Below are 14,054 nucleotides of genomic sequence, written 5' to 3'. Positions count from 1 at the left end.
TTTCCTCCTAAGTATGAAATCTAGATGGAAATTTACTTTTCTTCAACATCATACCTACCAGGTATTTTAATCAGTGTCCATTCAAGTCTTTTTTCATATTCCTCTACTGATGTACTCCAAAGCAGTATGCCATCAAAGTAGTCTTGCTGTCTTCTACATCTTCCAGATTTGAAGAACTCTTTATTGTAAAACTTCTCAAGAAGGGCACAGCCCAAATGACAGCCTTGGTCCTTGTGGACAGGGATTGTGTTTACCAACCCTGTTGTACTGTACTCTCCCAAGTGCTTAGGAAAATGCTGTTTAATTGATTGATTGAAAAGCAATGCCCTCAAATTGGGGTATAGACCATACCAAATAATAATAATAATAGTATTTGTTAAGCGCTTATCATGTGCCAAGCACCGTTCTCTAAAAGCTGGGATAATAATAATAATAATGGTATTTGTTAAGCACTTACTATGTGCCAAGCACTGTTCTAAGCACTGAGAGATAATCAGGTGGGGCTGACAGTCTTAATCCCCATTTTACAGATGAGAAAACTGAGGCCCAGAGAAGTTAAGTGACTTGTCCAAGGTCAAATAGGAGACAAATGGTGGAGCTGGGATTAGAATCCATGTCCTCCAACTCCCAAACCTGTGCTCTTTCCACTAAACTACGCTGCTTCCCACCTGATACTGGCTAGAATAAATTACTAGAATGACTAGACTAGACTATAGACTATATAAGTACCATATATGTATATAGACTATATATATAGACTATATTTATTTTATTTGTACATATTTATTCTATTTATTTTATTTTGTTAATATGTTTTGTTTTGTTCTCTGTCTCCCCCTTCTAGACTGTGAGCCCACTGTTGGGTAGGGGACCGTCTCTATATGTTGCCAACTTGTACTTCCCAAGTGCTTAGTACAGTGCTCTGCACACAGTAAGCGCTCAATAAATACGATTGAATGAATGAATGAATGAACTATACATATACTATACTATAGACTAGACTATAGAGTGACTAAAATGACTAGATTAAAAGTATTGACTAGATTTTTCTTGTAGTGTCCTTGAGACATGTCTATATATTTCATGTCTTCTAGGCATAGGAAAAAATTTTAAATACATAATTGTTCAGGTAGAGGCATGATAATAATAATTATGGTACTTAAGCACTTACTATGTGCCAAACACTATTCTCCGGGCCTCAGTTACCTCATCTGTATAGTGGGAATTAAGAGTGTGAGCCTCATGTGGGAACAGGGACTGTGTTCAAACTGATTAACTTGTATCTGTCCCAGTTCTCAGAACAGTGGCATTTGTTAAGCACTTACTATACACGAAGTGCTAAACTAAACACTGGGTAGATACAAGATAAACAGGTCAGACACAGTCTCCTCTCCGATATGGGGTTCATAGTCTGAAGTGGAGGGGAAAACTGGTATTGACTCCCCATTTTGCAGATGAGAAAACTGAGGCACAGAGAAGTCAAATGACTTGCTCAAGGTCACACAGCCGACAACGGGCAAAATGGCAAAACTGGGATTAGAATCCATGTCCTCTGCCTCCCAAGCCCACGTTCTTTCCACTAAGCCACACTGTAATATGAGCTACTCACTCTTTCTGACTCCCCTCATCCTGTCACTCATCAATGTATCCATTCTGAAGCTCTTCTACTTTCTCTAGTCCCCACAGTTCCAATTTAGTAAGTTCCTCTTTTAATTTTCCCCTTAAAATTAATGGTTTGTCCCTTTGAGGATGAATTACTATAATGTAATATTTCTGGAGCTCAGTTTTATAGCGGGTGTGTAACTTTCCTGCACATTACAATAGCTCTTTATATCTGTCTTTACAATATCTCTTTATATCTGTCTTCAATATTTGCCCTACCTTCCCGTGACAAGCACCATACTCTTTTAATTAAGCCAAGCACCAAACATGTCAGTAACCCCCAAATTATAATAAGAAGAATAATAATGGTATTTGTTAAGTGCTTACTATGTGCAAAGCACTGTTCTAAGTGCTGGGGAGGATACAAGGCGATCAGGTTGTCCCACATGGGGCTCACAGTCTTCATCCCCATTTTATAGATGAGGGAACTGAGGCACAGAGAAGTTAAGTGACTTGCCCAAAGTCACACAGCTGACAGTTAACGGAGCCGGGATTTGAACCCCTGACCTGTGACTCCAAAGCCTGGGCTCTTTCCACTGAGCCACGCTGCTTCTCTAAATAAATAACGATTCGCCTTTATTCTGCTCATCTTGGACTGCTACAAGCTAATATAAATTACCACACCATCCCCTGAATAATAAATTGTACAACCTCCTTCTCACCTTATTTTCTACTGATAGAAGGTATCCTTTTCCATGTATGATCCAAACCATAATATTGTTCTGATTAAGGGGTTTTTTCATGTGTTATCCACCTAAATGGTGGTCTAATGTTTACTGGTAAAAACTGGAGAAGCAGCATGCATAGTGGATAGAGCATGAGCCTAGGAGTCAGAAGGTCAGGGGTTCTAATCCTGACTCAACCGCATGCCTGTTATGTGACTTTGGGGAGTTCACTTCACTCCTCCGTGCCTCAGTTACCTCATCTGTAAAATGGAGATTGAGACTGTGAACCCCATGTGAGCGGAGACTGTGTTCAACCCAATTTGCTTGTATCTACCCCAGGGCTTAGTACAGTGCTTGACACATAGTAAATGCTTAACAAATACCACAATTCTCATTATTATTTTAATTATTTACTTCTCTGTGTCCCAGTTCTCTCATCCGTAAAATGGGGATTAAGACTGTGAGCCCCACGTGGGTCAAGGATTGTGCCCAACCTGATTAGCTTGTATCTACCCCAGTGCTTAGTACAATGCCTGGATCATAGTAAGCACCTAACAAATACCATTAAAAACAAAAAACAAACTCAAGTATCATCACATTTAGGATTAGCTTTTTATTCGGTCTGAACTGTCTTTATTCTTTTTAGTATTTTCTGTCATCCTGTCTGGCTTGCTCTCATAAATCCATAGTTGTCTTTTTGCTGGTCCCTGAACGGGGCTCTGTGAGCACTGATGTCACTTTCAATCAATCGTGCCTGTAGTTTCGCCTTTATTCTGCTCATCTTGGACTGCTACAAGCTAATGTAAAATGGCTCTGTTCAATGCAGCAGATACTTTCAAAATTCAGGACCTCTTCGAGGTGGGCTACTTTGGCTACCGGGTATGTACTCTGGCTATATTTTGGCAGTCTTGTGTCCTTTCCATTTTCCTGGCATGGTCATGTTTTCTGATTGACTCTGCCTCAGACACCACATATCATGGTTTGTTGCCATATGTCCTCCACTGTTTAGGGAATTAATTTACTCCAGCTGCTGGACACATTGCATTAGCTCTATCCAAATCCAGTTAACCCATCTCAGTCACTTTTCCTATAGGTCTCTTTCTGATTCCCATCACTATCGTTCTCTAATGATCTACTCTTCTAGAGACCCAGTGCTGCAGCCTTGCCTTAAATTCTTTAGCTCTTTCGGTGGTAAATAAGTTTCATCTTCTACCCAATATCTGACATGAAATTCGAATCCTTCCGCTACCTCGTTTTTCTTCAATAAACAGTAATCCTCAGTGAATGCAGCTGATTGTTTGACTGATTGAATCCTCATTTTACAGATGAGAAAAAATGGGGCACAAAGAAGTTGAATGACTTGTGCAGGGTCACACAGCAGACCACTTCTGACACATATAATGTAGCAGCATGGCCTAATGGATAGAGCTCGAGTCTTGGAATCAAAAGGGCCTGGGTTCACACATGTCTGCTGGGTGACTTTGGGCAAGTCACTTAACTTCTTTCGGACTTACCTCATCTGTAAAATGGAACTAAGGGAATGTGAGCCCCATGTGTTTATCAGTAACAACCTGATTAACTTGTATCTACCCCAGCTCGTAGAACAGTGCTGGGCACATAGTAAGTGCTTAACAGGTATTATTATTATTATTATTATTATTATTATTATTATTATTATTATTATTATTATTATTATTATTATTATTATTACAAGTGGCAGAGCTGGGATCACAGTCCAAGCCCTGTGACCCCAAGGCCTATGTCTTTCTACTAGCCCATGTTGCCTCTTGGCATTTCCTTCTCCAATCACTCCCAGTCCTGCCTGCACGTGTCCTTTTCAATCAATCATATTTATTGGGCACTTACTGTGTGTAGAGAACTGTACTAAGCACTTAGAAGAGTACAATATAGCAGAGTTGGCACGCATGTTCCCTGCACACAAGGAACTTACAGTATAGAGAGAGAAACAGACAATAATATAAATAAAATATATAAATTATGGATATGTACAGATATGTTAGGGATATGTATGGATATGGCTGTGGGGCTTGGGAATGGGTGAATAGTGCATATCCAAGTGCAAGGGTGACACAGAAGGGAACGGGAAAAGAGGAAATGAGGGCCTAGTCGGGAAAGGCCTCTTTGAAGAGATGAAATAATAATAATGATGGCATTTATTAAGCGCTTACTATGTGAAAAGCACTGTTCTAAGCGTTGGGGAGGTAGCAAAGTGGTCAGGTTGTCCCACGGGGGGCTCACAGTCTTAATCCCCATTTTACAGTTAATGTAACTGAGGCACATAGAAGTTAAGTGACTTGCCCAAAGTCACACAGCTGACAATTGGTGGAGCCGGATTTTGAACCCATGACCTCTGACTCCAAAGCCCAGGCTCTTTCTACTGAGCCACGCTGCTGGCTTTGAAGATGGGGAGAGTGATCATCTGTCCACTTGTGTATATTTGTACATATTTGTTATTCTATTTATTTTATTAATGATGTGTCTATATCTATAATTATATTTATTTATTTTGATGCTACTGATGCCTGTCTACTTGTTTTGTTGGCTGTCACCCCCCTTCTAGACTGTGAGCCCGCTTTTGGGTAGAGACTGCCTCTGTTGCCAAACTGTACTTTCCAAGTGCTTAGTACAGTGCTCTGCACTCAGTAAGTGCTCAATAAATACGACTGAATGAATGAATGAATGAGTCTGTCAGATATGAAAGGGAAGGATGATACAGGCCAGAGGCAGGAGTGGGCAAGTGGTCAGTGGCTAGATAGCGAGGCCAAGATACAGTGAGTAGCTTAGCGTTAAAGGAGTGAAGTATATACTGAATACAGACCCAAGAGAAAAGGATTAATTCTGCACTACTAGCCGCCTCCACCAATCACTCCATTAAATATCTTGGCAGTCAGTAAAGCTGATGATGTTCACGGAATGGATGCCAAGCCCTGGAGGCGTCTTGCGGCCCCCAAAGCAGTGTAGCTTGATAAGATCAAGTGGCTATATATTATCCCTCTGTTGGAAAAAGTGAGTGAGCCATTTTCTGAAATGCCTGGCATTCTTTAATTTTAAGGGAAAAGCCACGAGCCCAGGCTTCAAATTCACAGAAGGGTTGAAACTCACTGTGCCTGGATGTTGGGACTGAAAACACTCTCAGAGAAAGTACTTTTACGGGGCCCTACAGGGAATGATGACCCAGGCCCAGCTGGGTCTGGTTTTCTCCTTGGGAGAGGGGCACAGGCCCCTCATTCCATCCATTCCCCAGCCTGATTGTCCTCTTGTCTCTCTGGAGAGCGAGACCTGCTCCGCTCCCTAATGGGGTCCCTAACTGGGCAGTCTAATGTGGTGGGAAAGTGGCCTCCCAAGGCTGAGAGAACACTCTCTGCATGAGATGGAGTTGGCATGAGGCGTTTAGTCTAGTGGTTCCAATTGAGTCTAGTTTGCTTCTTTGGAGGAGGATGTGGACCCCTCGGTTCCATCCAGTTCCTCGGCCTGATTGTCGTCTCACCTTTCTGGAGAGAGAGACCTGCCCGCTGGCTGGTGGGGCCCTACACTGGCCAGTCTAACGTGATGGGAGAATGGCCGAGAGGGTCCTCCACGGAGTGAGGCTGGGAGTGTCCATCCCACCAGCACTCCCGAGGCCCAGGTGAGTCTCACCGTTGTCTCCCTCAGACCCATCCGTGCTCCTCCGACTCAGATTTCCAAAGACAGTCATGTGCGTGAGCTGAGATGAATGCACCAGCATCTCAACTGTTCCCTCGTGTTCCTCCCCAGGGTCGGCGTGGATCCAGACGAGGACCTGGCAGCGGAACATACCCCCCAGGCAAGTCCGGGGTAAACATAGCTGTTGGAGGGTGGGCCTGTCCCTGGAGACCACCTCCGTGAGGATCTCCTCCACCGCAGAGCTGGCCGTGTTTAGTACGGGGCTCCTGTCAGAAGTGCGGACGATGGGCAGGGCAGGAGGGACGATCACCCGATTGATCGATTAATCAAATCATCCATGGTATTTGTTAAGCAACTGCAGAGGATGAAGCACTGTACTAAGTACTTGAGAGCATAAGGCAGAGATGAGACCCATGTTTGCTACCCTAAAGAGTTTGCAAGCTAACAGGGCCGACAGACAGACAGACAAAAATGATTTACAAATAGCCTGAGAGAGGATTAGTCCCATTCGACAGGGTCTGCTCAGTGACTGCCCAGTGCTGGGCCACTTGTCAGCTTTGTGATCTTGGATAAGTCACTTAACTTCTCTGGGACTCAGTTACCTCACCCGTCAAATGGGAATTAAGACTGTGAGCCCCACGTGGGACAACCTGATTACCTTTTATCTACCCCAGTGCTTGTAAGTGCTTAACAAATACCAACATTATTATTATTATTATAAGGAGGCCATTCAGGTAATAGTAGTAGTAGTAGTAGCAGTAATAAAGTAGTATTACTAGTAGAGGTGCAGTAGTAATAAATAATAATAATTGGGGCACTTGTTAAGCCCTTACTAGGTGCCAAGAACTACACTAAGTGACGGTTTTGACACCTGTCTACATGTTTTGTTTTGTTGCCTGTCTTCCCCTTCTAGACTGTGAGCCCGTTGTTGGGTAGGGACCGTCTCTATATGTTGCTGACTTTCACTTCCCAAGCACTTAGTACAGTGCTCTGCACACAGTAAGCGCTCAATAAATATGATTGAATGAATGAACGAATACAAGAGAATCAAGTCCCACCTGGGGCAAAATGGGAATTCAGTACCTTCAATATCAATACCTATTGAAGGGAGGGAGACAAGGTATTGAATCTCCATTTTGCAGATGAAGGAACTGAGGCCCAGAAAAGTTGTGACTTGCCCAAGGTCACAACAGACAAGTGGTGGGGCTGGGACTAGAACCCAGGTCCTCTGATTCCCAGGGCCATGCTCTTTCCACTAGGCCACACTGCTTATTAGTGGTAATGGTAGTAGTGGTGGTGGTAGTAGTTGTACTATTTGATAAGTGCTTACTGTGTGCTGAACACTGCACTAAGTATTAGGAAAGAATGCACAGGGGTCAGTCCATCAATCATATTTATTGAGTGCTTACTTTGTGAGAAGCAGCATGGCTCAGTGGAAGGAGCACAGACTTGGTAGTCAGAGGACATGGGATATAATCCAGGCTCCGCCACTTATCTCCTGTGTGACCTTGGGCAAGCCACTTAATCAATCAATCAATCAATCGTATTTATTGAGCGCTTACTGTGTGCAGAGCACTGTACTAAGCACTTGGGAAGTACAAGTTGGCAACATATAGAGACTGTCCCTACCCAACAGTGGGCTCACAGTCTAACTTCTCTGTGCTTCTGTTACCTCATCTGTAAAAGGGGGATTAAGACTGTAAGCCCCACATGGTACTACTTGATTACCTTGTACCTACCCCAGTGCTTAGAACAGTGCTCAGCACATAGTAAGCGCTTAACAAATACCATAATTATTATTAGTAGTATTATTAACACTGTACTAAGTGCTTAGAAGAATACAATATTACAATAAACAGACATATTCCCTGCCCACAATGAGCTTACATCATTCATTCATTTATTCAGTCATATTTACTGAGTGCTTACTGTGTGCAGAGCATTATATCAAGTGCTTGGAAAGTACAACTCAGCAACAGAGAGAGACAATCCCTGCCCAAAACAGAGAGAGGAAGACAGACATTAACATAATTAAATAAGTTACAGCTATGGATGGGGTCCTTGGACCTGAGAAGGCTGACAACCTAAGAATAATAAGGAACAGAGGGAGACATACGCACATGGAGGGATGAAACAATAAAACACTAAAGCAACATAAGAGGCAAAGTTAAAACAGAAATCTGCCATGATCTGTGGCTAAAAGAATTACGGGCTCCTCAAGGCTCAGAGTCAAAGGCACACCCATAGCCCAGAGACCGCTACAGTAGCCACCAGTCTTCCTAGTGCTTTGTGGAGGCCTCATGCTGTGGTGTTTGCGGGAACCGTGGGGGCTATGCGGGGGCTGTTCTCTTTCTCACCAGGATGGTGGAAGGCAGGTGGCAATAGAAAGCCCTACAGCTGCAGTAGTAGTAATCATCATCATCAAATGCCATCGCGTAGTATGGGAAGCAGCATGGCGTAGTGGATAGAGCTCTGGTCTGGGAATCAGAAGGACATGGGCTCTAATCCCGGCTCTGTTGTGTGGCCCTGGGCGAGTCGTTTCACTTCTCTTTGCCTGTTACCTCATCTCTAAAATGGGAATTAAAACTGTGAGCCCCATGTGAGACAGGGACAGGAAACTATAGTTTCCAATCCATAGCAACTGTATGGATGTATTTTCTCTGGAACATCCTATCTTCGTTCTTCTGTAGTTCATTATCATCATCAATCATATTTATTGAGCGCTTACTATGTGCAGAACACTGTACTAAGCGCTTGGGAAGTACAAATTGGCAACACATAGAGACAGTCCCTATCCAACAGTGGGCTCAGTCTAAAAGGGGACTGTAGTTGTTCTCGTATATATATCCATAGTGTTTTCTTGGTAAAAAAAACACACGAGCGGTTTACCATCGCAGCCTTCCATGCAGTAAAAACTAAACTCTCTGCTGTTGTCTTTGATCAACATTTTGATTGCTTGGTCATCTGCCTTTGACTCTCCCATGCTGCTGCTGCCCAGGACAGGTGACTCGACGTTGCCTTATGCTTCAGCTTAGAACTTTCAATTAGGGGTAACCCTGGTGAGAAAATATCTCTCAATGGCATAGCTCTAAGGTTCATTGGCATACGCAAACTCTGCTGCCACGATAAGGCATTGGCTCCTAGGAGAGAGTAGAAATGATTCATAATAATAATTTTGGCATTCATTAAGCACTTACTACGAGCCAAGCATTAAGTGCTTGGGTACGTACAAGAAAATAATAGGCCTGACAGGACGGGTGGTTGCCAGTGGCAATAGAAAGCCATTCCGCTGACACTGCTGCTCCCTTTCTTGGCTCAGGGATGTCCCCTATCTCTTCAGAGGAACTTTTGTTCCTGACCTGACCCCGGGACCTACATGGAGAGCATTAAATGGCCACAGCAGGGCTCTTCTGGGGCAAAACCATTCCTGGGACATGGAACCACATGGGTCCAGACTGGTTCCCTCCCCAGGGACTTCAACCCCAAACCGCCAGGATTATGTTACCTGCCCTCAGCAGAATACACCCCCTGACAAGTCAATATTCCCCACTAGGAACTATCTTGTAGGAAAGGATGACACGCAGATTGCTTCACTTCACTCCGCCAATTGTCAGCTGTGTGACTTTGGGCAAGTCACTTAACTCTCTGTGCCTCCGTTACCTCATCTGTAAAATAGGGAGTAAGACTGTGAGCTCCACATGGGACAACCCATGATCACCTTGTATCCCCCCAGTGCTTAGAACAGTGCTTCGCACATAGTAAGCACTTAACAAATACCATTATTATTATTATTATTATTATTATTATTATTATTATCACAGTTGGAAGTAGTTCCAGCTAATGCTTCCCAAAAAGGTCCGGGAAATTCAGAGCCCAACACCCCGTGGGCTCAACAGCCAGCTGGGGAAGCAAACTAAATCACCTCCACTCGGTTCCCAAAGGAACTAGCAAGCTCTCATGCAGTTTTCACAGACACTGCTCTTAAAAGAGAGATACCAAAAAATCCACTATATAAATATACATAAATATAAATACTATATATAAATAACTGTAGTAAATATTTTTGTATCTCTTTGTATCGCTGTATCTCTTAAGATACTTTCATATCTTTTATATATACAGAAATGTCTCAAACAGAGCCTGTCTCCCTTAGCTGGGAATAAGTAAACAAAACAGCACTAGTTCATGTTGGCAATAAGGACTTTAAACCAAATTCATTCATTCATTCATATTTATTGAGCACTTACTGTTTGCAGAGCACTGTCCTAAGCGCTTGGGAAGTACAAATCGGCAACATACAGAGACGATCCCTACCCAACAACGGGCTCACTGTCTAAAAATTCCAGTTCAACTCCAGACAAAGCTTAGTCCGATACCGCTTTTAACTTAACTTGAATGAGCCCAGCTGTTGGCAGCCTCCAACTATCTGTGACAAGCCCCACACATGGCTTCTGTGACCCTAAGGCCACAGCTTAGTGGATAGAGCACGGGCCTGGGAATCAGAAGGACCTTGATACTGATCCCAACTCTGCCTCTGGTCTGCCTTGTGACCTTGGGCAAGTCACAACTTCTCTGTGCCTCAGTTACTTCGGTTGCAAAATGGGAATTAGGACTGTGAGTCCCATGTGGGGACAGGGACTGTGTCCACACCATTTTCTCATATCCACCCCAGCATTTAGTACAGTACCTGGCACATAATAATAACAATAATAATAATAATAATAATAATAATAATAATAATAATAATAATGACATTTATTAAGTGCTGACTATGTGCAAAGCACTGTTCTAAGTGCTGGGGAGGTTACAAGGTGATCAGGTTGTCCCACAGGGGGCTCACAATCTTAATCCCCATTTTACAGATGAGGGAACTGAGGCACAGAGAAGTTAAGTGACTTGCCCAAAGTCAAACAGCTGACAAGTGGCGGAGCCGGAATTTGAGCCCATGACCTCTGACTCCAAAGCCTGTGTTCTTTTCACTGAGCCACGCTGTTTCTAAGCACTAAGTGCTTCTGAGCTTCTAAGCACTTCTAAGTGTATATATATAAGTACTTAACAAATGCCATTATTAATATCATTATGGAACAAACTTTTGGAGCAGGAAGAGAAGAGAAAGCCCATCCTCTTTCATTAAACCCTTTTTTTCCATGCTCACTCTGTCAGTTAATCAATCAATCAGTCAGTAGTATTTATTGATCCCTTATTGGGCAGAGCATTGTACTAAGTTTTTGGGAGAGTCCAATGTAAGAGTTGGTTGACAGGTTCCGTACCCACAGGGAGCTTACAATCCCCACCCTTCCCTGGAAGTGACAGAGATCCAGTTGATGTCACCAGCTGTGTCAGCCCCTCCAGGCATGACTGACAGGGCAGGCACGGGGATTTCCCTTCATGGTCAGAAGTGTCTCATAGCCTGGCCCCTGGGGCAGAAAGCTGCTTCTTTTTATGGTATTCCTTAGGCACTTACTAAGGGATTTGGATTGCTTGCCAAATCCAACGGCTCATACTCTGTCCTAATCCTCCTCGACCTCTCAACTGCCTTTGACACTGTAGACCACCCCCTTCTCCTCAACACGCTATCTGACCTTGGCTTCACAGACTCCGTCCTCTCCTGGTTCTCCTCTTATCTCTCTGGTCGTTCTTTCTCAGTCTCTTTTGCAGGCTCCTCCTCCCCCTCCCATCCTCTTACTGTGGGGGTTCCCCAAGGTTCAGTGCTTGGTCCCCTTCTGTTCTCGATCTACACGCACTGCCTTGGTGACCTCATTCGCTTCCACGGCTTCAACTATCATCTCTACGCTGATGACACCCAGATCTACATCTCTGCCCCTGCTCTCTCCCCCTCTCTCCAGGCTCGCATCTCCTCCTGCCTTCGGACATCTCCATTTGGATGTCTGCCCGCCACCTAAAGCTCAACATGTCGAAGACTGAACTCCTTGTCTTCCCTCCCAAACCTTGCCCTCTCCCTGACTTTCCCATCTCTGTTGACGGCACTACCATCCTTCCCGTCTCACAAGCCCGCAAACTTGGTGTCATCCTCGACTCCGCTCTCTCATTCACCCCTCACATCCAAGCCGCCACCAAAACCTGCCGGTCTCAGCTCCACAACATTGCCAAGATCCGCCCTTTCCTCTCCTTCCAAACTGCTACCCTGCTCATTCAAGCTCTCATCCTATCCCGTCTGGACTACTGCACCAGCCTTCTCTCTGATCTCCCATCCTCGTGTCTCTCTCCACTTCAATCCATACTTCATGCTGCTGCCCGGATTATCTTTGTCCAGAAACGCTCTGGGCATATTACTCCCCTCCTCAAAAATCTCCAGTGGCTACCAATCAATCTGCGCATCAGGCAGAAACTCCTCACCCTGGGCTTCAAGGCTGTCCATCACCTCGCCCCCTCCTACCTCACCTCCCTTCTCTCCTTCTACAGCCCAGCCCGCACCCTCCGCTCCTCCGTCGCTAATCTCCTCACCGTACCTCGTTCTCACCTGTCCCGCCATCGACCCCCGGCCCACGTCATCCCTCGGGCCTGGAATGCCCTCCCTCTGCCCATCCGCCAAGCTAGCTCTCTTCCTCCCTTCAAGGCCCTGCTGAGAGCTCACCTCCTCCAGGAGGCCTTCCCAGACTGAGCCCCTTCCTTCCTCTCCCCCTCGTCCCCCTCTCCATCCCCCCCATTTTACCTCCTTCCCTTCCCCACAGCACCTGTATATATGTATATATCGTTGTACATATTTATTACCCTATTTATTTATTTATTTATTTTACTTGTACATATCTATCCTATTTATTTTATTTTGTTAGTATGTTTGGTTTTGTTCTCTGTCTCCCCCCTTTTAGACTGTGAGCCCACTGTTGGGTAGGGACTGTCTCTATATGTTGCCAATTTGTACTTCCCAAGCGCTTAGTACAGTGCTCTGCACATAGTATGCGCTCAATAAATATGATTGATGATTAGTATTAGTATATTAGTATTATTAGTACTAAGGGCTGGGGTAGATACAAGCTAATCAAGTTCATCATCATCATCATCGTCAATCGTATTTATTGAGCGCTTACTGTGTGCAGAGCACTGTACTAAGCGCTTGGGAAGTACAAGTTGTCAACATATAGAGACAGTCCCTACCCAACAGTGGGCTCACATTCTAAAAGGGGGAGGATACAGTACCTGTCCCACATGGGGCTCAAAGTCGTAATCCCCATTTTACAGATGAGGTAACTAACAGCAGTCAAGTGGCGAAGCTAGAACTGGAGCCCAGGTCCTTTTGACTCCTAAGCCTGGGCTCTACCCATTAGGCCACACCGCTTCTGGCCCACCATGAGGTCCAGGCAGACTAGTTGCAACTCTGGCTGAATGTCTCTCCCCACTTCAATCCATACTTCATGCTGCTGCCTGGATTGTCTTTGTCCAGAAACGCTCTGGGCATGTTGCTCCCGGCCTCAAAAATCTCCAGTGGCTACCAATCAATCTGCGCATCAGGCGGAAACTCCTCACCCTGGGCTTCAAGGCTGTCCATCGCCTCGCCTGCTCTTACCTCACCTCCCTTCTCTCCTTCTACAGCCCACCCCGCACCCTCCGCTCCTCTGCCACTAATCTCCTCACTGTACCTTGTTCTCGCCTGTCCCGCCATCGACCCCCGGCCCACGTCCTCCCCCGGGCCTGGAATGCCCTCCCTCTGCCCATCTGCCAAGCTAGCTCTCTTCCTCCCTTCAAGGCCCTATTGAGAGCTCACCTCCAGGAGGCCTTCCCAGACTGAGCCCCTTCCTTCCTCTCCCCCTCATCCCCCTCTCCACCCCCATCTTACCTCCTTCCCTTCCCCACAGCACCTGTATATATGTATATATGTTTGTACATATTTGTTACTCTATTTATTTATTTTACTTGTACATATCTATTCTATTTATTTTATTTTGTTAGTATGTTTGGTTTTGTTCTCTGTCTCCCCCTTTTAAACTGTGAGCCCACTGTTGGGTAGGGACTGTCTCTATATGTTGCCAGCTTGTACTTTCCAAGGGCTTAGTACAGTGCTCTGTACACAGTAAGCACTCAATAAATACGATTGATGATGATGAT

At 44.8% G+C, this 14,054-nt stretch overlaps 1 protein-coding gene across 1 annotated transcript in view; it reads left to right on the top strand.

Annotated features, from left to right (window-relative positions):
• Window positions 1–14,054, top strand: part of SLC9A9 (solute carrier family 9 member A9) — a 462,001-nt gene that overhangs the window by 347,921 nt on the left and 100,026 nt on the right. Inside the window, exon 13 of the mRNA XM_038751488.1 lies at window positions 6,102–6,150. Within this exon, the coding sequence (XP_038607416.1) occupies window positions 6,102–6,150 (49 nt within the window). The remainder of the gene's footprint in view (window positions 1–6,101; window positions 6,151–14,054) is intronic.

The sequence above is a fragment of the Tachyglossus aculeatus genome, chromosome 1, assembly GCF_015852505.1.
Source record: "Tachyglossus aculeatus isolate mTacAcu1 chromosome 1, mTacAcu1.pri, whole genome shotgun sequence".
NCBI lineage: Eukaryota > Metazoa > Chordata > Mammalia > Monotremata > Tachyglossidae > Tachyglossus > Tachyglossus aculeatus.
The sequence above is the reverse complement of the archived record's forward strand: the minus strand, read 5'-3'. Positions and strand labels throughout refer to the sequence as shown.